At 45.8% G+C, this 23,162-nt stretch overlaps 1 protein-coding gene across 12 annotated transcripts in view; it reads right to left on the bottom strand.

Annotated features, from left to right (window-relative positions):
- Positions 1–7,803: 7,803 nt before the first annotated feature.
- Positions 7,804–23,162, bottom strand: part of PALM2AKAP2 (PALM2 and AKAP2 fusion) — a 504,955-nt gene continuing 489,596 nt past the window's right edge. For 9 of the 12 annotated variants that reach the window (XM_053204813.1, XM_027034800.2, XM_027034806.2 and 6 more), the window contains 3 exons: positions 22,627–22,805; positions 17,455–17,493; positions 7,804–11,793 (listed from right to left, as the gene is read on the bottom strand). In XM_053204813.1, coding sequence (XP_053060788.1) covers positions 11,695–11,793; positions 17,455–17,493; positions 22,627–22,805 — 317 coding nt within the window. In that variant the 3' untranslated portion in view covers positions 7,804–11,694. The remainder of the gene's footprint in view (positions 11,794–17,454; positions 17,494–22,626; positions 22,806–23,162) is intronic. The other 3 variants (XM_027034801.2, XM_053204816.1, XM_027034804.2) reach the window with 2 other exon arrangements.

A 23,162-nucleotide genomic window follows, 5' to 3' on the forward strand; every position in this document is an offset into this window, starting at 1 on the left:
GTACCAATGTACTGACTTGTTCACTTTAAACATGATTAAGTTATGTGAATTTCACCTCAATACATTAGGATTTTTAAAAGTTATGTATGCTTACCCAGCAAACCCTGTGGCTCCCTCTTCACATCTCTGAGTACATCCCTCTGTCTCGTCCACAGGGCTCCGTCCTGGTGCTCGTCTCTGTTCCCAGCTGCCTTCCTCCTGGGAAAGCTCCTCTGTGGTGCTCCCGCTGCCCTCCCTGCAGGTGACAGACTCCCTGTGGGAGAGGCTCTGTGCCCCTCCTCCACCTTACATGCTGTTCGAGCAAATCACCTGAGTTCTCTTTGGTCATGTTTATGGAGGCCAGAGAGTTACAGCCTAGAGCCCTCATTATTCCCCTTGTAACTAGGCTTTCTTTACCTTTCCGGGTCACCAGACTGATTGCCAAGGACCAAGTGCACTTAGCAAGCAGATGGTTTAGGTGACATTAAGAACAGACTATGAAGGTGCATCGAAAAGATAATGTGTGTTAATTGCACATTAATTACCTTAAATGCTCTGCTGCTGACAGGGCTCACGGGATTCAAACGTGCTACGCTCAGCCTTGTAACAGGCAATGGGTGTAATTCAGGAGAGAGACATATCAGAAGGGGTCTGGCACTCTCGGGAACAGTCTTCTTTGTCCTCCCATTGCTGAGTCACACAGGTCCCATAGCCTCAGTGGTGTACATGCAAAGACCCTGAGCAGTAGGAACCCAAAGTCTCCCTGTGGTGGGAGTCTCTTGTAGGGAGCTGGTCCTCCAGGCATATTGAAGCTACACGGCCAGCCTTCAATGGTCAAAACCCCACAGGCTCCACCAAAACCAGATGCATATCATTATCACCACTAAGCTTTGCTGGCAGATTGATACAACCCTCCCGCAAACAACTCATGAGCCCGTGGTTATAGAACATCATTTATCTTTCGTTAATACATTCTATAGCGTTAGCAAAGTGTCACTGCCATGCTCCAGCAGCTCTGGAGGCAAGCGGGAGGTTGTTTCTGACCAGCTGACGTTAACTTGGACCGAAAAATACGGCAAACGTATTCAGCAGCCACCAGCATCCTCTCAGGGTCAATCTGCATGGCTTGCAACACAGAGAAGGTAGCTCAAGTGCAAGCAGCTGCATGACCCAGACACGTTTCATAAAGTCCTGCTCCACCGCACTGGGTGAGACACAGGTGGCATGACTGAGGGGCAGCCGAGCACAGTCAGCTTATTTTTATCGGTGATTGTCCCTGAGGCTCCCCAGCCCAGGCGAAACTTTCGCACGAGTCCCCATTAAGCATGCCAACACTGCTTCCGGGATACATGGGATTTGTGGGACGTGGGTGTTTGAGTGGTATCTGTGACGCACAAGGAGGCATGCGGTATCCCTTGTGTTAAAAGGCATGGGATATCCTGATGAGTGCAGGGGACTTTCTAGCTCTGTGTTCCTCTCACCTGTCCTTGTAACTATTTCTCTTCCCATAGGTTGTGCCATTATAACCCCGGGAAAGGATAAACTTGATGGGGACTATGTACCAAGAGAGGATGTGAGACTTAGATCACGTTTTTAACAGCTTATTCCCTCAGGCTTCCTTTGGATTGTTCCCTTGCCAGCTTCTGTGGTAGCAATAGAAATTCTAGAAATAGTTTCCTAATCTCTAAAAGCCAGTCTAGCTCTGGAAAACAGTGGGGAGGTTCCTCAAAAAATTAAAAATAGTATCTACCCTATGACCCAGCAATAGCACTGCTAGGAATTTACCCAAGGGATACAGGAGTGCTGATGCATAGGGACACTTGTACCCCAATGTTTATAGCAGCACTTTCAACAATAGCCAAATTATGGAAAGAGCCTAAATGTCCATCAACTGATGAATGGATAAAGAAATTGTGCTTTATATACACAATGGAATATTACTTGGCAATGAGAAAGAATGAAATATGGCCTTTTGTAGCAACGTGGATGGAACTGGAGAGTGTTATGCTAAGTGAAATAAGTCATACAGAGAAAGACAGATACCATATGTTTCCACTAAACTTAACAGAAGACAATGGGGGGAGGGGAAGGGGGGGGAAGTTGGAGGGAGGTAAACCATAAGAGACTCTTAACAGAATAAACCAAGAGCTGATGGGGGGAGGGGGAGAGGGGAAAGTGGGTGATGGGCACTAAGGAGGGCACCTGTTGGGATGAGCACTGGGTGTTGTATGGAAACCAATTTGACAATAAATTTCATATTTAAAAAAATAAGTAAATAAAATAAAAGCCAGTCTACTGTCTTAATGCAGGGAAGCCACGGCCACTGAGGGTCCAGGGAATGGGCACACCCATGTTTTTGGTAAATGGTTTCACTGCATCTTACCATTTCCTAAAGCCGAACCATGCCCTTGACAACAGGTCCTGGAGGGGATGGAGGACAAAGACGCTAACTTAAATCTGCCCTCAGAGCTTGAATGCTCCCCTTGGACTGTAATGTGAGACAGAAATAAAATGTCTTCCTTCAGACACTGAGTTAATTATTGGGTCTCTTTGTTGGCAGTCTAGCTTTACCCTACTCAGTACAGAAGTGGACATCTAGAGCTGGATGATTCTGTAAAATGTGTGTGTGTGTGTGTACATGGGAACAGTAGGAGCCGACGAAAATGTGCCTGGGCTAGAGAGCCGGAGATAATTTCTAGGGCCACCAAGACATTTGCATGACTCAGTAGCATTTGTGAAAATGTAGAGGGCAGACCACATGCCCAGCTGGAAGGAACCAGAATTTTAGCCTGTGTTGGCTCTTAGTGACATTGGCAGCTTTGAACGGACTATCGATGCCCCACCCACAACCCCACTTCGGTGTCCACACCCAGTTTCCAGCTGTCAGCAGCTGTCCTGTCCTGAAGGCATGTTCTCCCGGGCTGAGAGAAAGCAGAACTGGCCCAGGACCAAGATGGAAGTTTTGCTATTGAATCAAGTCGATGAGAAGGAAAGTTGGGGAGGTAAGCTGCCCGGATTTGCATCCTCCTTCCACCCCTGGTCATGTCATGGGCACACCAACTTATTCAAACTCCCCGAGTGGGGGTTTCCTCCTTTGTAAAATGAAGATACTACTAGTATGTAGTTCAAAGGAGTGTTGTTAAGAACTGAGTGAAATAATCTCCCTAGAGCGCTCAGCACAGTGCCTGGTACAGAGCTGGCCCTTGGGAAGCAGAGCCATTGCTGGTGGAAGCTCGCAAATAGATGTCTGCTGCCACCTGGTGGCAACGGCCAATTTTCCACTGAAACGCAAGGGTAAGTAAAGGGCCGCATTTGACCTCCATGTAGGATTGCACATGTGGTGGTTTCCACTTTGGTGTTTTCGGTGTGGCTACATGTAAGATCTCCATGGAGCCCTGTCTTGTGTTAAGAGTGGGAAATGTCCAGGGCCCCCCGGAGAGGCTCTTGGCTGGGAAAGCCGCTTTCACCTTGGAGAGCACTGCCACCTAGTGGCCATACTACATACTTGCCGTCAAGGGGGAACACTGACCACAGGGAGAAACTCCACCCTTCCGATGATCCAGGGTGGTGATCACGCAGCCCTCTTGTTCATCTAAGGGAGTTCCTTCCTAAATGTCCCCTTGCAAGTTCCTAGCACCTTTCGATCCTCCATTGATGAATTCTGGGACATTTCTGGCTTCTACGAGACATCTTTTCACTTGGATCTCTTTCTCTCTCTTGCCCAGAAGAATATGGGTCCTATGCCACGAGGAATAATTAAAAGCATGCTAAGACAGTGCAGGTTATCACAGGATGGCCCTATTTAACAGGCAGCTGTGGAAACATTGCCTGACTTTGAAGCAGCTCTGTCCCCACATTCCCAATGCTAACAGCCCCTCCAATTCCAGTCAAAACCATCTGAACGAGCCTCATTTTCATTTGTCCTCATATGCACAGAGGTGGGCACATAGTAGGCACTCAGTAAGCATTTGCTGACTGAATGCAGGGCTTTCAAGGAAGTAAACTCTGAGCACATCTGTACCAACCATTTATATTCATTCCCCACAGCAATTCCAGAAGTCAGAAATCCAATCTAGAGTAAGTAAATGGTCAAAGGTTCCACTGAAGAAGTGGTGAGCCTCAAATCTGAGGTCCCTGTCTGATCCCAAAGGTTTGTCAGAGGGACACTGACAGTGACAATGGAAATACCCATATGAGCAGGGACATCGTCTGCAGCGCGGGCTCTTTGGGTTCACATACGTGGTCTTCCCGGCATTCCTTCCTCTCCTCTCCTCCACCACAGACCCCAGCAACGGGAGTGTGCACATGACCTAGGCTGGCTGTTTTTGCCACCTGGGACTCATCACGCTCATCACACGAGATGGTCAGAATCCCGAGTCCCTGATTGCTACCTGCTGGGACTGGTTCAGAAGAGCCACTTCAGGCCAATGAAAGCTCTGTTAGTGAGAGCTCTAGCTCCAGACCTCTAGGATAGCCTGCGCTTTCTAATCACAGTAGTTTTTTTCTCCGCCAGTTGTGAAATTTCAGGGATCCTGGGAACCAATTGTTAAACTGTTGGCATCTCGAAGTCAGCCATTGCAGGAATATTTATACCACAGAAATCTGCAAACGCTTATGAAGAAAACGGAAAGAATGACCTTGGCTTCATCTCCCAGAAATAGTCCGGTGACATTTTTGGTCTTTGTCCGTTTGGGCTTTTTTCTCAGTGTGCAGCTATTAGAGGCTAGAACATGCCTCCCTTGTAGCTTTTTCATTCTTCAGTTTACCCAAGTGTTAACCACTGGGCCTGCTGTCAGCTGGGGGGGTGGAGGGAGCAGAGCGTGAGTATCAGAGAAGGAGTAACAAAGCCCCTTTGCAGAGTCCCTCCCTCAGTCACCAACACTGCCCTCTGTCTCCTGGGACCCGTGAGAGGGGGCCAGTTCCGCTCCTCAAGGCCTTTTATTCACTTTATTTTGATGTTGCCCCAAGAACTTTCTGTAGAGGGTCAGATTGTGAGGCAAACACATTTCTCCACTAGACGAGCGATTCTCAACCTTGGCTGCATGATAGCTTCTCAACCTTGGCAGCTACTAAAACATGCCCACGTTCCTAGCCATGTCCAATTAAGACGAAATGAATCAGAAGATCTTGGGGTGAAGCCCAAGGGCCAGTCTCTCTAAAAAACACCTGATGATCCTATGTGCGGTGCAGCCAGGGTTAGGGGCCACAGAACTGGACAGTGAGGCACAAGCCTGGTGCATGTGAGTCTTTCCTGAGATGCTTTTAATTTGTATTAATGTCTGGGCTCCAGCCATTAATGAATCCAAACTTTAAAGCTTTTTCCGGGTGATTCAGATGGAGTCCGAATTAAGTGCTGCTCTAGACCAAATGAGAATGGCCTTTTATTTTGCATCTTATCTCAAACCGAGCGACCATGTTAGTAAAACAAAACGAAACAAAGCAAAACAACACTTATGGAGTCCTGATGTTGCTATCGCCCCAGACAATAAAAACTTCTTCCAAAGATCAAACGAATCCCTTGATCTTACCCTGGAATCAAAGTCTGGATAGGTAGATAGATAGATAGATAGATGATAGGTATTATCTTCTCTTTCCACTTTCTTCTTAATTTGCTCAGCCTCTTTGCCGGGGGTGGGGAGGTTGTCTTTTCTCGACAGTCTGAATGGAATCAAAGCTCTGCCTCACCAAGACCCACAAAGCATTGAGTTGATATGCTGGACAAATGCACAAAAGCCCCCAACAAATATTCAAAACAACCCAGAACGATGTGTGACTGTATCTGCAGCTTATAAATCATGCACCAATTCCCCCATTTTCAAATGTAAGTGGAATGCCCAGACCTCGTTCATTACTTACTCCAGATCAGTGATTCTCAAAGTGAGGTTCCTGGACCATCACCACCAGCAGCATCTCCAGGGAACTAGTTAGAAAATTCTTGGGCTGCATACCCTAGACGTACTGAATCAGAAGGCTGAATCTGTGTTTAATGAGGCCTCCAGGTGACACAGACTATTGCTGGGGCAGGAGAGCCAGTGCTCCCCGGAGGCACATCAGGATGAACAGCTGAAGACCCCTGCAGAGACAGAATGTGGCCTCAGTGGGTGGGCAGAGAAAAACCAAGCAAAGGAGAGGTTTGTGACTTTACCTTGCCAGGTGCCAGCATGTCCATTCCAATTGTTTGGAGCCCACCACCTGTGAACTGACAACAAAGCATCTGGATAATTCTCCCGTCAAGGTTAACTGACACTGAGATGACTAGGTCATGGTAGAATTAAAACAAACAAAAAAATTTTTTTTTATTATGCAAACATTCTTCTTTCACGGAAAGAAAACATCTGAATGCTTGGGCGACATTTAGAAATTGCCAGTGTGGGGGCGCGCCTGGGTGCTCGGGCGGTTGAACATCCGACTCTTGATTTCAGCTCAGGTCATGATCCCAGGGTTATGGGATTGAGCCCTGCGTCAGCCCTGAGCATGGAGCCTCTTAGGAGCCCCTCTCCCCTGCTCATGTTCTTTCTCTCTCTAAAATAAAAAAATAGAAAACTTAAAAAAAAAAAAGAAATTGCAGGTATGCCATCTGCAACTATTTCCTGAGGCCCCGTTCTTTGCCTTGGTATCATCTTTAAAGCCTTTGAAAGTCTCCCTTTCGATTCCCCACTTGTTTTCTGTGCTCCCAGCAGCCCCATTCTGAATTTTGTGTAGGTTCTGTGCAGGGAGATACATAGTCACCACGCTCTTATGGCATAGGAATCCCATAATTAAAATGAGCAATGCTCCAAAGTGACTTCATGGCCTCAGGTGTCCCACAACGGTTGTCTGACACCAATATATACAGGGAGGGATGAACCCGGAGTAGTGACCATAGGTCTGGGTCACAGCAAAAAGCCTGCATATCCGCCCTTTACCCATTAGTAGTAATGCCTCGCATTAGTTTTGCCCTAAGAGCTTCCTCCGTGAGAATCCCTGAAGATCCCTTCCACCCTGACATTCCAGACTCTGCAACCCGTTCCGAGTACCCAGCCCTGTGCACGTGACTTCCCTGGCACGGCCCAGCACCCCCAGATGATAGTAGTGATGGGTGCAAAAATGACCAGGACGCGGAATCCCTAGCTGATCACAACGCGCTGCCCCAGAATGTTGGAAGGAGTCCCATAGATGGGAGAGATGGAGGAAGAGACCCCAAGGAGAGTGGCGGTGGTGGGAAAGAGCCGGAGACAGAAGGTCTGCGCTACAGGTAAGTGTGAGGGGTCAGAGGGTGAACAGGGCAGCTGGACCCTGAAGTGGCCATGAGGGAGTAGACGGGAGGGCACGAGGAAATTTGGGGAAGAAGCTTCCTCATTAATCTGTGGTCTTCATACGCTCTTTAAAGTCTGAAATTCTCCATTCTTCAGAGGGGAGCTGAATACAGGTGCTGAGAATGTGATAGTAAGAATTAGAACCCAGGAGCCACATGCAAAGCTTGAGTTTTAACCATTTGTCCTACTGTTTGCCCAGCCATCTCTGACCTTGGAGTACACCTACCTCATCCAGAGGCACCCGAATCATTTCCGGGGTCCCGTCAGAGGTTTCTAGGCTCTAGCCAGGGCAGTTGGAGACAGCATGGCAAAAAGGGGCATTGGGACAGCCTGTCACAGGCTGGGGACCACTGCCCCACCAGCTGGTATAGCCTTTGTGGTTCAAGTATGCAAGAGGCAGATGCCGACACACAGAAGTCAAGGCCAAGGGCGCCTGCGTGTCACCGTTTGGCGGTCCGTCTTCCGACCTCCCTCCACCCCCAGTCAAACAAGTAGCCATGGTTTATAAAAAAACACAGCACACACCGGGTTTTAATGAGAAAATAATTGTATACTTGCATCGAATGCCTCACAATCACTATAAAACTGAAGCAGGATAATAACATTTAAGTGGTTAACATACACAGGAGAGCCAGATACAGAGTATAATTTTCAAACACAGTATTGCTGCTGTTTCCCCCCCACCCCTCCTCCAAAAAAAAAAAAAAAAAGTCATTTGGGTAAAGGGCAACACAAAATCAAAGCTGGCAGTTCACTCACTGAATGCTTAAAATTCAGGAAATTGGTTCTGTCACTAAAACTGGATATATTCACCATCTCTAAACACTTAGGCTATTTTTTTTTTCAATACATAGTTTAATTACATCCATTCTTGAGTTGGAAAAATGTTTGTCTTCAGAGACAAGAGTCAACACTGTCTTAGTGTTTCTTGTTACACCTTATATGTGTGTGTTGTGTTGTGTTGTGTTGTGTTGTGTATGTATGTGGACACTGATCTATATACTGCTTATACGTCATTGTCTAAGGTGGGCAGCATGCAGAGGTGTAAAGAGGCAAGGAAATTGCATTGTGTCACCCGAGTAGACTACAGCCCAGCCTCCTACCACTGACAGACCCTGTTTCCATAATTTCTGGATGAGAGAGCCAAGGCATGTCAGTAGTTAATCAGCTCCCGAGGAAAGTGAACATCTATAAACACTGTGGAAGGGAACGCTTTCAGGAAAGCTTTTAACATCTACAGAATCTAAACATTTGTTCTAGTTGAGATTAACAAGCTTGCGTGCTATTTGGGGGCAGGGACGAGCATCAGAGGCCAATTTCTTTGACAGGCCTCTTCCTCTTGGTGGATTAGGCAGTAATGACTCTCCTCCAGGGGTCTGTTGCATGTTCAGAAGGTTAAAGGGGTTCCTTTGGGATCCCAGGGCCTGGCACGGTGCTGTGGACAAAGCCCGATGTTTTCTGAACGGGTAAAAAACTCAAGAGCACAGGGAAAACCTGGCTCTTCCAAGGGAACTGCAATTTACATTTTAATAGGATTCTAAGTGAGTGGACCAAGGAAATCGACAGCAGTCCTCAGAAGGCAGCAGAGGGTACAAGCGAATGTTGCAGATGTAGGGGCCACAGTTAAGCAGCGCTGTGACTGTGGGAGGCTCACGGAAACTCTGCATTTGTTGCCTTATCTACACGTGGAGCGAGGACCAAAGGATCCCTGCTAGAACTCTAGGCAATGCTTCTGGTTCAGTCAACTGTAGTCAAAGCCCAATTTGTCTGCCTCCAAAAGATTCCACGAATTGGGTGGCCTCCTAAGCTTCCCATTCAGCTGCAAATTCTCTTCTCAAATGTAGGTTTAAGATGGGTGGGGACCCGGCTTCCTTCAAAACACAACAATGTCAGGTGGGTCCTGAGGGCTGTTTCCTCTTGGGAAAGACAGTGTTAGTCTATATCAAGTCTGTGTTCTCTACCAGATTCAGAGTTAGTCCAGAAAACACGAAGCATGTTTCTTTTTTTGTGCATCTCATAAAACCATCTGCTCTCCAGCCATCCTAGCTGCCACTGTGCCCCTGAGCCACAGGAAGCTCTTGTCCCATCTTTTAGTCACATGCCTGCCATGGGAACGCTGAAAATCCTCAGGCAAGGCAGCCTTCCTGGGGGCTCCCATTTCACCCGTCAGGACTTCTAGTCTAACACAGACCTCATTTTCCTGGGAATGTCTGTCTCCATGCCAGCCTCCCCCACTTGAAAATGAATTCCTTGCAGCAGGGATCTTGTTTTGTGTCCCCAGTGGCTAGCACATTTTGTTGAATATTCCTTCACGATATTCAGGAGAATAAACCACATAAAGATGGTGCCAGCCACCGATCTCTAGAATTTGGCTTCAAATTGCAGGTTCCTTTGGCAGTTTTAAAGGATCCTTGTAAGTTATCAGATGGTTGCCTTTCTACTTTATGCCTACCGCTTGCCTGTGAATAAACTTTCCCCCTAAAGTCAACACTACACTATTAAAAGAAGCAAAGGTAATGTGCCTAACATCTACGTACACACTGTTGTGGAGTTGTTATTTGTCAGAATAACATATTAGAGCTTATGACATAACAGTATAAAAACAAAAAGGAATTTTAGTGAGGTCTGGCTTCATTATTGCTCTTTTAAAAACCATAGTTTTAAAACAAATAGAAAAAAGAAAGGCTGGTCAGTTTTTTTTCTCATGGCCAGAATTAAAAACTTTTCTCATCCAGAAATTCAGGGCACCCAATTATTGAATACCCATTTGATATTGCTTTAAATGACAGTGAGATAGAGCTGGCATCCTTTACAGTATACTAAGCTATGAATACAAAGCATGAGAATAAATACGGTAACTTCTCTAAATGTCAAATTACAAAACTGCTCAAAACTTTGCAATTGTGACTCATGCAAATACCATGTTAGGTCAATTTAATATTACAAATACTGCATCAGGTCGGTGCCTCTATATCCCTTTTCATAAAAAAGAAATTCTCACTCCTGACGCTGGCAAACAGCTTTGGAGGAAATAACTGTACACCCTTGTCCCATGAGCATTCTGGAATTTTAATCCTTGCACACACACTTTACCCAAACACACAAAGGGACGTGCATGAGCACGCACGGGCGCGCACACGCATACGCACACGCATGCACACAAACACGCACACACACGCACGCACACACACACACCATCTTTAGGATTTGTAGCTGATTCCAAGCCTGCACTTAGATTTCTATTCTATATTTTTCTCTTTATCATTCTGAAAAATGCTGGTTGCTCAGCAAAAATAATATCTGTTACTTCCTTAATTTCCCACGTTCTCCCTCCCTGTTTCTCTGTCTACCTTCATGTCCTTTCTTTAATGATTCCTTTCTGATTGATCCAAAATAATCTGTCATTCTTCCTACTAAGGTCCACTTTATAATATAAAATATAGTTATAAACACCTTTTTATTTCCTGTCATCTGCCTCTCGAAGGCAGAGTTTGCCCTTTTTTCAATTATTGCCACTCTAAAAATACCCCCACCATCTTGAGCCAAGCTGTTGGATGTGTACAGATTTTATACATGGATATACTCCCCCCATCCCATCATAAAAATAGTTGTTGCCCACTAAATATAGTTTTCATATGAAGAAACATAATTGTGAAAATGTGTTCTCATAAACGGCAAATTAGTCAATACTACAAGCAGACGAGATCCTAAAGCTAAAATAATCCATTTGGTTTGGCTTTCTCCCTCTTTCTCAACCCCCTCATGTAGAATAGATTGTGTTTGCAACATGAAGAAACATTGTCTTAAGAAGGTGGATTTTATATATTGCGATCATTAATTGCTTCCAATTAAAAACAATTAGATGTAAGAGAAATGGAATCCTAATTGCCTCTCCTGGCAGATATAGAGAAACTTGCATTTCATTTTACGGCTGCTGGAGTAAACGGAGTTATTCCCACACCTCTGATGCTGTGAGCGACGGTAGGGAACCGGTGCCGGGAGTCTCCAACACCCTGTAGATTGCACCGGCGTGGGCTGTGCAGCTCTAAATGGCCCTGTCACCAATGTTTGTCATCACCCAGCGAGGCTGGTCTCAATTCCGCCTGGAGCAACCATGTTGATTTGCTTGTTACTGCTTTGTCCTTTTGGATCAATTGTGGATTGGTCCAAATCCAGGTGATTCTTTTGAGTCTCAAAAAATCCTTTGTCTTTTGACTCCTGGGTGTTTATAGAGTTTGATGGGTAGGCTTCTTTTTACTTTATTTTTCATCGTTGGTCACTGCAGCTTCTGGTCTACATAAGGATTGTGGAGTTTGTTTGCACTTTAATAAATATTCCATTAAAATGCTTCAATGTGTTGATTGCTTGGTTTCTTGGTAACCCAAGCACCAAAGAAGCTTCCTGGGTGGAAGGAAGTTTGTTACTCATCGTCCTCTTCCTCCTGGTTGGCATAGATCCCTGCCTCCCAGCGCAAGGCCAGTGCGCTCTTTCTTCGATTAACCCGTGTGGCCTCAAGGACCTGAAGAGAGAGGGAAAAAAATTAACCAGAGTTCATGGATGTTCACTATGTACACAAATCAACTTCTCCATGTCTTTCCTCCTTCCTTCTCAATAGCATATAATAAAGGGAACGTAAGACGGTCTGATACTGCTGGGAGGTAGGAGAGACATGGTCAGTAAAGCAGGCTGGTTGGTTCTGGATACGCACTCATTTCCAAGCCAGATTTCATTTGCTCTTTGACCCATAGTTTTCAATATAGAAAGATTTAATTACCCTGAAATGTTCTGCACCTCTTTTTGAACTACACTTGACTCTGCACTAAGTGTGTTGATAACACAGATCTCTACATGTTATCCCATCAGTGCTGTCTGACAGACATTACTATCTGTGTTATCAATATGGTAGCCGCTAAGCTACATGGCTATGGGGCACAAGGAATAAGGCTAGTGTGGCTGAGAAACTAAACATTCAAGTTTAATTAATTTTAATTTTAATATTCTCAGGGACCCTGTGACTACCATATTGGACAGCACAGCTATAGACCGTCTTAGTCTCTTTGTGAACAAGTAAACTGGAAAATAATTCCAAACAACTGGACCAGTGTGGATTCAATCTCTCAAGCTCTGTGGATTTACATAAGCTATGATCACATTTATATCATAAAAGTCTACTTTGGTATAACCAAACTGCCAAGAGAAACTAAGTGGAAAGAAAAATAGTTTCCCAGGCCAATAAAAAGCAATCCGAGCATGCCAACGCAATGTCAGGGCCACAGATGCTAATAAATAAAATGCGAGGTGACAACATCAAGGACAGATAGGCTCACCACCATCAGGGTAAGGCCTCCCTCCCTTCAGTTCACTAGAATAGTCCATGGACTCCTGAGGGAAAACTTCAGCCAGGCTGCTCCAGCTTTAGTCTGATCAAGATGGATGACATTCAGGTTGCCAACATATGAGAAATGGCTCAGTTTCATGGCACTGCCCCACAAGGGAGCCCATGCATGCCAACCAATTAAATTACTGTGGCATTCGCTTAGGACATGCAGTTTCTGATATTAAAGAAAAGTCTAGCAGAGCCAACACTGGTTGATGATCCAAAATGCAATGAAGGCTTTGCTTATTCTAAGAATAATCATTTTGGCAAGGGACAGAGTTGCTGGCAACTCTGGAGAAGCAAGGAGATGCAGGTGACAGGCAGTGGTGGGAACCGAGGCACAAGCAAATCCTGGGTAGAGTGACGGTCTGGGGGTCCATCTCAACCTGCTTCTTTGCACATCTGACAAATGGATGCACTTCCCAGAGCTTCAGTGTGCTTTCCTCAGGGAAGCTGTCCCCAGTGCCCCCAGCAGGGACAGCTGGACTTAACATGTAGGATGCACTAGCTATGTCTCCTAAGTGAATGGTCATTGTTAAGCACATAAGCCATGTCACAAAGTGTCTTGTGTAAGCATACCATGGTCACTTATTCCATATCTAAGAATAAGAAACCAGTAGGAGGAGCAAAGAATGCTTCCAAATCTGGTGTAGGTAAATAGAGGATTCTTCTAGAAGGTCAGTGCGTGGTAACATGGTACTGAGAAACAGCACTGGACTGGAAGTCCTTTCTTTCCAGTCCTGTCTGGAACACGTTGGTGTCGTTCATGGCATCTCTTTATCTGCAAGATAGAAACAGCACCTGCCGTCTTTCCCAGGCTTTCTCCAGAGGCAGTGCTGACTCTGGAGTCCAAGCAAGTCTACATTTAAACCCTAGTGACCTTAGAAAAGTCACTTACCTTGTGCCTCAGTTCTCTGATGTGTGAAATGGGAATTATAAAAATTACAGTTCAGAGTTGGCCTGAGGACTAAATGGGGCAATGTATGCACAGCACTTAGCGTAGATCCTGGTGCATAGTTTTCAAACAATCATTAGTTCTGTCATTATGTGAAGGGGCTTTGTAAGCTATGAAGTGGTGTTCCAACATGAGGCATTTTTATAATTTTTATAATTTATAATTATAATTTATAATTTAAATTTTATAAAATTTTATCATTTTATAAGGAACTCTACATTGTGTAAGATGCTCATCTGTTCACTTGGCCAGTTGTAGATAGAAACTGAAAAGCTTCCAGAAAAGCTAAAAATCAATCATGGCTCTGAAAAGAATGGTCCCTTGTCTTGTTATTTATGCTCTATTTTAATTCTCAATCATCTTAAATAAATTCAGTCTCCTTTGTTCTTCAGGAACCCATGTTACAATCTGTCTCTCCATCCATCTTACAGATACTTACTGGCTTCCTACCAAGTGTCAGGTGCAGTGCTTTATGTTGAGGATAGAATGGCCTCTGCCCTCATGGAGCTTAGCCACCAGAAAGCATTATGGGCAGGGAAATCTTTATAATTATGGAAATATTCAGCACAGCTTGGATTTGAATATCTGCTTGCTGCAGCCCAAAGAATTCACTTACGCCAATAACGAAGGCTCTTTTCTTAATTCATTCCCCTAATTTGTATGCTGCTTAACACGATACTGAATTTCTGAGGACGTCTAGAGCCTCTCATAATGGCAAAGACAGGAAAATAAATGGGTCATGATAAAAACAGCCAGCAACCTTGCGATCAAATTGTCTTCAGGTGCACAAGGTTTCTGATCCAGGACTGGCTCAGGGGCCACTCTACGATGGCCTTTTGAAGGTTCAAAGGCCAAGCCCTTTAGGGTTAGGCCATAGCTCATCTAAATGAGCATTTGTTCCATAATTTATTCAGAGTACAGTACTGTAGTGTGTGTGTGCGTGTGCGCGCGTGCGTGTTTCTCTAGAGCAAATCTAGAGCTCTGACACTTGAGTTACTGCATATGAACTTTATTTCCTAAAGCCCATTCCTTTCTTTTCTGGGCAGAAAAAAAAAAGCACTTGCCTCAGGGCTCTAGTAACACATCACATGTCCTTGTGCACCACTTACTGTTTTGATCTTGACTGTCCTACGGGATTCACACTATTACTAGTATTACTATTGTTAATTGCACTTCACATAGGAAGAAACTGAAGCAAAGGGAGGTTAAGTTGACCAATGTTAAGGTGGAGGAGAAGCTCAGTTGGGCACCCAGAATCCTGGGTGTGGAGCTGATGCCCTAGGCCACCACGCTGCCCCGCAGCTCAGTGCCTATGTGCGTAGTAGGTCCTCAGTAGATTGTTAACTGAGTGAATGAGTGAGTGACTCTCCCTACAGTTCTGTAGACTTGAAATAATTCTTTTCAAAACAGTAAAACAGTTTGTTGGAAGAAGCAACAGAAAGAGCAGTCATACTCTGTAGGAATGGAGAGGGGAAAAAAAAAGTTTAAAAATAATAATAGAAAAACCTGATTTAAGGCTTTATTGATTTTGCAAATTCAGATTTAGACCTGGTGGGAGGGAAAAAAATCAGATGTCTTTGAACAACCCTCTAAATATGAATTTTCCCTCTCTAGTGCTTGCGGGGATTCCAGAAAATTGCTGAACTTTGCCTAGACATCAACAGAGACAATTGTATTTGGGGGGATGTAACAAAAGGCAGAGGGGTTAAGTAATGTCAACCACCCTATTTACGTGAACATTTTGTCTTCCTAAATTTCTCTTTAGCTGAAGATAGACTGGCACCAGTTTTACCTTCCTTGAATATATTCGATTGGATTTTTGTTATTCTTAATGGTGCTAACTCAGAGGGGATAGGGGCCTAGGGCCGAATTCTTCCACTGCCATTGCCAAGATGAGAAGCACAATTAGTCACTGAGGAGGGTACAGGGAATGATATTCTCAATATTCATTTTATATCTTATGAAAGAAAATTACTGATCATCATCAGCTCCCATCTCTGGTTCTAAAGATTTTGCAAAATAGAGAGGTTTTAAAAATATATTGTGCTATAAGTTAGCACAGCTATTCTGAAGAATAATTTGCAATATGTAATGAGTGTGAGGATGTGTTGTCCTTATATAACTAGTTCTTCCGCTCCTAGACGTATAGATAGAAACTCTTCTGTAGGTTATGCAAAGCGACATGTACAATAACATTCACTGAAGCATTGTTTGTAATGGCAAAAAAAAAAAAAAAGAAAAAAAGTGAACCAATCAAGAGAGAGAGAGAACCAACCAACATTTCCATAGGAAATAGGAGGATGAAAAAATAGTGCTACAGTCATTCAAAGGGATCCTATACAGAAGTTATAATGAATGAAGTAGAGCCCCAAGTAACAACGTGGACACATCTAAAAACAAGGTAGACAGGGGCGCCTGGGTCGCTCAGTCAGCTAAGCATGTGACTCTTGATTTTGGCTCAGGTCATGATTCTCACAGTTCATGAGACTGAGCCCCGCATCAGGCTCTGTGCTGACAGCATGGAGCCTGCTTGGGATTCTCTCTCTCTCTCTCTCTCTCTCTCTCTCTCTCTGTCCCTCTCCACTCATGCTCTGTCTCTCTCTCTCACTCTCTCTCAAAATAAATAAATAAACCTATTAAAAAACCAATGTAGACAGAATAAAGTAAGGAGTGGAGGATGCTACAGTATGTCATTTTTAGAAAGTTTTAAGGCATGCAAAACCATAGGATGTTATTCATGTATAGAAACATATGAAATATAAATGTAAAAACATGCATTTTAGAAATGATGAACCCCAACTGAAGAGGAGTTACCCCTCAGGAGAGAGAGAAGTGGGGACTGGGAGAAGTAACAAGAGGGCCTGAATGGTATTTGCCATATTAGTTTATTTTTAAAATATTAAGCAAATACTACGAAATGATAAGAATGGCCAAAGCTGGAAAGGTGGACTTTATCGTTTTATTATCTGTTCTTAATGGAACACTTGAATGCCAACTCTGTGACATCAGGGACTTGGTTTTGTCGACTGTTCTGTTTTTGGAACCTAGAAAAGTGCCTGGTGCCTGCTAGGTCCTCACTAGATTGTTAATCGAGCCAATGAGTGAATGAGTCTCCCCACAGTGCTGTAGATTTAAAATAATTCTTTTAAAAATAGTAAAATGCTAAAGAAAACAAATAGGAAAACACAGTGTTTTCCCATAAAAAAAAGGAAAAATATTTAAAAATAGAGGAAAAGGAAACACTGTGACTTTTCACAGCACAGGTATTTGTGAACTCTGTGTAAAAGGAAACTGTACAGAAAGGAGGAGGTTCGGGGAAATTCAATACTGACAGGAGCTTCTAAAACAAACAAAAACAGGTTTCAAGATCCGGGCAGGGAGGGAAGTGGGCACTGGGATGGTTCGGTGTTGGAGTAACTTGTCCTGAGGCTATGGAGCCGAACGCTCTGGATTTGTGCTATGGCAACCAAAGGACTGGTCAGAATCAACAGCTCGGTCCGCTTGAGCGGCCTTGTTTTCTAACCAGACCCGAGTATATTTGCTATCAGTGCCTGGAGAAACTAACGTCTGTGCCCTCAAGTGCAAACACCCTCCAGATCCGTGAGCATGGCGAGGTCTTCTCCAGCCCCCCCCTCACAGCACAGCAAACCACAGCAGCGGGTAGCACTGTTGCATACACCCCAACATTTCCAGGCAGTCCCCAGTTCCGCAAAGGCTGGAAGAAAGAAATATGGAGACGAGCTGCTTTCTTGCCCTTCTCCTTTAACATGTCAGGAAACGGCCAACCACAAGAGCATGCACTTGGGTCAGGCATGCAGGAACACCAAGACAAACAAGTGGAAAAGTACCTCGGAAGTCACCTTGCAAGACAGTAACTTAGAGGTGTACTGGCAGAGAGGGAAAAGAGCAGGGTTAGTACACAGCAGAGACACGCTCACACAACACCCCCCAGCCGGGAATCGGCACCACGCTGGGGGCAGACGAGCGGGGAAGTGACACCGGGAGGCCATTATACACCCACGCCAGACTCGCTTCATCTGATATTAGTTTATTGAAAAATCTGTATCTTTTGGAGCGAGGAGATACCCTGTTATGCATTAATAAAAATATCAGATAAGCCATACTTTGTTAATTCAAGATTTGTCGCTTCTGTTTTCTGTGCTTTGAATTAACAAGATTCTTCCCCGCCCCAATATGCAACCAGTGGCCCACCAACAAGGTCTTTGATGTCCGTTTTGGATTTGCTGGAATCCGTAGCCAAATAGCCTTTTCTCTTCCCATAGTTCCTTTGAGCCCCACAGCGGTCCTGTAGCCCGTTGTCCCCCACAAAAAAGACACTAACCACAGGCAGGAGTTGATTTGGATCCAAGGTTCGTAGAGGCAGAATCTCTGTAGCTGAGTTGTGAACGGCACTGCCTGGGGAAGGCCCACAGCCCCCCTCATCACTATCCTGGGGGTCTGGATAAGTTCCTGAGAGTGGGGTGATCATGTAGCAACTGAGGTGACCCTTTAGTACCCATAGGAGACTAAAAGCCTCCACAAGAAAAGCTCAGAAAAAAAATGGGCCAGCTATGGGAGATCACATAGAAGAACCAGCTTTGGCCAGCCTCTGCTGGAATTGAGGTGATGACCTCACATTTACACAGCTTAGGACACTGGAGGCATTTCCTGGGCTTTGGCGTTGGCAACCATAGGATGGCTAGGTGGGATCATATGTCTGTGATCACTAACTGCTTGAAAATTACACGTCTGTACTGATTGGGCTGATGACTGGGGGCTGATGAGCTTGGAGCTTTCCTCCTCTTTTCGTACCTCCTCTTTCGTGAGCAGCTAGGAGAAATCTGGGCAGCACGAAACACTGTTGACTGTAAGCTGGGCTTCCTGTGGAGCCTGGGGTGTGGGGCCCTGAGTGCGCTTCCCTCATCCACTCAATGAGAGTGGGCCATGGGGTGTCTTGGGTCGGTGGGAAACGTGTGCGAGGAATTCTCAGGAAAGCAGTAACTGCTTAGCCCCCAGCTTTGACTTACCCCAGGAGAATAAGTGAGGTCTTTTCTTATTTCAAGACAGGCAGGGATGGCTGAAATACTTCTCAGTATCTATTTTTGGTGTAAGAGAGACAGTAGAAAACCGACCAAGAGTAGATCCTATGCTAGAAGTGGGGCTGGGGCTGAATGCCCCAGGAGACTGTGATTGGGATGCAGACCAGCATTCATTGAGAAAGAGAAAGCAAACCTACCAACCTGTTCAAGAGCATCACTGACTCAAGAACCCATGGTTTTCTGAGGCTCAGCTCAGGTCAGGTTGGGAGAATAGCTGGCCAGAAAAACAGTTTTGCCTACATATCTTTCCTTTGCAAGGCATCAAGGAACCCTCTAGGAAACTATGATTCATCAGTCCATCATGTGTTACATGACTGACCAGAGATGGCATCAGGCCCAGATAAGGGCACATTTCCAGATAAGAGAAACCCACAGTAAGAACAGGACTGCTGCATCTGGGTGTGCAGTGCGCACACTGCACAAAAGCACCAGGCGGAGGGGGTGGGGGGTGGGGGGCGGGGTTGAAGTTCAGTACCCCCACTCCCCTCACAGCATGGCAGGTGCATCTTGGCAGATGAAAAATGGCGCCATTCTAAACATTCTTACAAAGGCCCTGTAAAGGCTGGTAAACAGCCAGGGTTAGGGGGTAGGGGTGGGGTAGCAACCTCCTTACCCCCAAATTAGGTGAGGGGTCCATTTGTCAGTGGGGCTGGCTGAAGCCTTCAGCACAGAGACATTCATTAGTGACCACGCCACACAGAACAAGGACACTGGCGGGTGGGCACCTGCTCAAGGTCTGAGTTAGTGATGGCCATTTGGGGAGAACTTTTCAAGAAAAGGGGCTTTCTCCCATTCCTTTGTTATCGACTTTTTCACCAACTGCGAAATGAGCAGAACATCCACAGATGACTTAATATTCCCGATGCAGTGACGTGTGGGTAGATATTCCAAGAGTCATGATTTAACTTCCCATCTTCTATCGTTCTTTGACCGTCACCTTGTTTCCAGCAGAAGAGGGGGACAGCTCAGGGACATGAAAAAGGCTACTGGATGTTACAGCTTCCTTCCCTCACACCATCCCCATGGCAGGGGGTCCACGAGCCAGAGGTTTCCTTCCTGGCCTGCATACGATTTTTTATAAAGTGGGAAAACTTCAGCTGGCAATGACCTGGGGACAGGACTCCAGCAACCACTGCTGCTCCCAGGGTGGGGGGACTGAATCTGTTTTGATGGCCATGATGTTTTTCTCAGGGGTTGGCAAAAACTACTCATGAAACTACAGGCATGGCTTCCCTTGGCTTCCCTGTCTTCTCTTTCTTCTGTCCTTCACGCTCAATAAATAGCATTGTGTCTAACGTATCACTATACTTACATCACGATTGCCCCATTTGGTTTTTAGGTCTTCCTTCTCCTTAGCAAGCGAGTCAAATTGTTTTCATGCCAACCAGAAAGAACTCACTGCCTCATATGGGCAAACACATGGTTTGGTCCTGATCATGTGTGAGGGACTCATAGTGTTGCCAAGTGACTTACTGGAAGGAATCCTGGCAGATGGATGTGTCAGGTGACACTGGACTCAGGTGAGCTGGGTGAGGCTCCTAGAGGGTGGACAATCTAAGAAGCCATGTTTCCCCCTCAGAATAATGTGGGTGAATGGAACCAGGAAAACAGAACTACCAGTTTCTGGGACAGGGAAGCCAGTTACACAGTCATACATCACGCAATCCATTTGCTCTCTGTTATTAGCCTTCCAGTAGAAGAGACAATTAAAGAAGGGGCCAGAGATCGGCTAGGAAAACAAATGGTTTGTTCATTCCTGCAGGTAAGCTTCAACACATTCTCCAGTGACTTGAGTAGATACAGTAGAAAAGGTCCCCTGAATTAAAAGGGCTATGAGGGGAGGTCAGACGTGGCTCTAAAATGAAGTTTGGCTGATGATCATCTATTTGCTTTAGAAGCAATCTGAATATGTTCTTGAAGTTTCAGGTCTCTTAAAAGAGGATATAGTGCATTGGATAGGTTTTGTTCTGTTCCTAAGAATTTTCTACAACAACGGACTTGGTTCTCTTGTAATATCAAGAACGGTGCAAGACACTTGGCTTTGACTTCAAGAGCTGAGGATGTTAACAGCCTGATCAGTTAGTAGGTTTCTTCCTTATTTGAAGTGTTTATTTACTTGAGAAAAATAGAGACAGGAGGCTGCCACTTTATTGCGTAAGCGAAGGGTAATCAGTATATTAAAATGTTGATTCCAAGTAGCTTCCTCAATGCAAAGGGGAAAGCCAATCTGGTTGCCTCCTGAGTTTGCATGAAGGCTGCTGCCAGCCTCTGCCTGTGGAATGAGTAGGAGTGGGCTCTTCACTTCTTTGGGTAGTATTTTCCTCTAATATCTGCCCTCCAACACAGAAGGCGCACACAAGAGATATGCAGAATGTGCTCAGAAAACACTTGCATGGGTCACATGCAAAGTGTTTCCATTTGTTCTTCCCCGTCCATGCCAGAATGCAAGGGGTCCACTCAGCTAACTTCTGCCAGAGCTGCTGACGTATGGTGTGGACTCACTGGGAGAAAAGAAGCCACTTACAGCACTAAGCGTCAAAAGCACAGGCTGCAGAAAATACCTGAAGGTAAACTCCATATTTTAAGTAGGGCTGCAAAGAAGGACTGGTTAAGGCGATTTGATGGGCTGAAGCCCTATGGGCTTGGGGAAGGAGCCCAAGCAACAAAAGTGTCTGTAGCACCCACTGAGGGCCAGGCTCCATCCCTGTGCAAATGAGGAATGGCTCCCAAATGCTCCAGCCTAACAAGAGTACCTGAATCAGTATTCCAGGCAGCTTAGGTACAAACCCAAGGGAGAGCCTGGGGACGCAGTGAGCCATCAGGCTGCTCTACATGTGTTTGCTTTCTTTGCCACTAAATATCTTAAAAGCATCATTCAGTATCTGGCTTCAACTTCAGAAATCTTTTAAGTTAGTCAACCAGGATATGAAAGGCAGTAGGTCAGCATGGAAATCCTGCTACGAGTCTGTAGCATTCGAGGTTAGGGTGACCCAATCATTTATCATCCAAACTGGGGCACTTTTCAAGGTGAAAGGGGATGCTGTTAAAAATTACACCAGGACCACAGGCACAAACCAGGACTGTCCAGGTAAACTGGGTAGTGCATTCAACTGAGTCAAGCTACTTACGACCTAAGTGAAACTGGGTGGGGATGGGAATGTGGAGAGACTAAGGCCACCAGACTCCCAGGAGGGGGGCATGGGCCCCTGAGGCTGGTCCCGGGGCTCCTGGCTGGGGGTGGGGGGGGGGCTGTGGGGAGCAGCCGCCCTCACATCTCTTACTGGAGAAAGAAACCACGGAGCAGATGATTTCCTTCAGGGTTCGTGTGAGTGTCACGTGCAACCGTCTTGAGGGTTGAGGATAGCAGGGTAGCCGTGTGGTTTCTAACTGTCATTTAAAATATCTCTTTCCCACCAAACTGTACGCACAGGCTTGGTAATAGCCCAAAACACAGTCAGCCTTTCCAACGCAGTGTAACGTTTATGGGGATCGCTCGGAGCAGACACGGAAGGAAGGGCACAGCCCCAGTTCTCCAGGCAGATAAAATCTCTACGGGGCAGGCCAGCGATGGCAGCAATCAGCTCCCTGGTGCCTGGGGATGATTTCAGGATGCTCGTGTCCTTCCCCCCGCGTTGTCCTTAGTGTTTGTTTGTTTGTTTGTTTGTTTCCCTACGCACCAAGCATCCCGTCCACCAGCGTGCCCGTGAGCTCCAGCTCCGGTTCCCCTTGCATGATCAACATTTTTTGAGAAACAAGGCAAAAAACCCAAACCCGACTCCAGCCACGTTAAACCACACATGGCTTTGGAACCAGGATACTGGCCAGACCAGTGCACACACGCCCGTGCCTGACCTGGAACACCGAACGCCACGCTGCCGTTCGCCCTCAGACGAGTGAAGGAGGAAAGGAGGAAAAACTTACACTACTATCATCCATTCTCTCACGCCTTTTAGATTTGTGTGTCTCATAGTCTTCCATGAGGGTCTGCATCAGATTCTTGGGCCGCTGGGATCCGGCAGCCTCTTCGGGGGCTAAGTCAGGCTGCGAGCTGGGGCCTTCAGGTGAGGGGGATGGAGGAGGTTTGACTTTCTCTATTTTCCCTGAAACAACACGAAGAGAACACCCTTTCTAAGCTCGTCTGCTCATGACGGCTTCTAGAAAGAAGAGAACACTGGCAAAAAGCAACCTCTGACAGAGTGGTCCCGGAACAGTGGTGGTCACCTGAGCACAGGGACTGAAAGCTAATAAAGATAATGTCACAAGCCCATCCAACAAAGGCCTCGAGGACGCCAGTGCTGAAAGTCAGTCAGACCAAGGAGGCCCACAGGCACTTTGCAAATATGTGTCAGACACTGGCTCCAGTTGTTTTGGGGACATGTGCTCCATCACGGATTCCTGAATCCGACCGTCAGAGAGGGCAGTGCCTTCAAGCCTCAGAAACCCACTTTTTGCAGTTG

Source organism: Acinonyx jubatus, chromosome D4 (assembly GCF_027475565.1).
Source record: "Acinonyx jubatus isolate Ajub_Pintada_27869175 chromosome D4, VMU_Ajub_asm_v1.0, whole genome shotgun sequence".
Classification (NCBI taxonomy): domain Eukaryota; kingdom Metazoa; phylum Chordata; class Mammalia; order Carnivora; family Felidae; genus Acinonyx; species Acinonyx jubatus.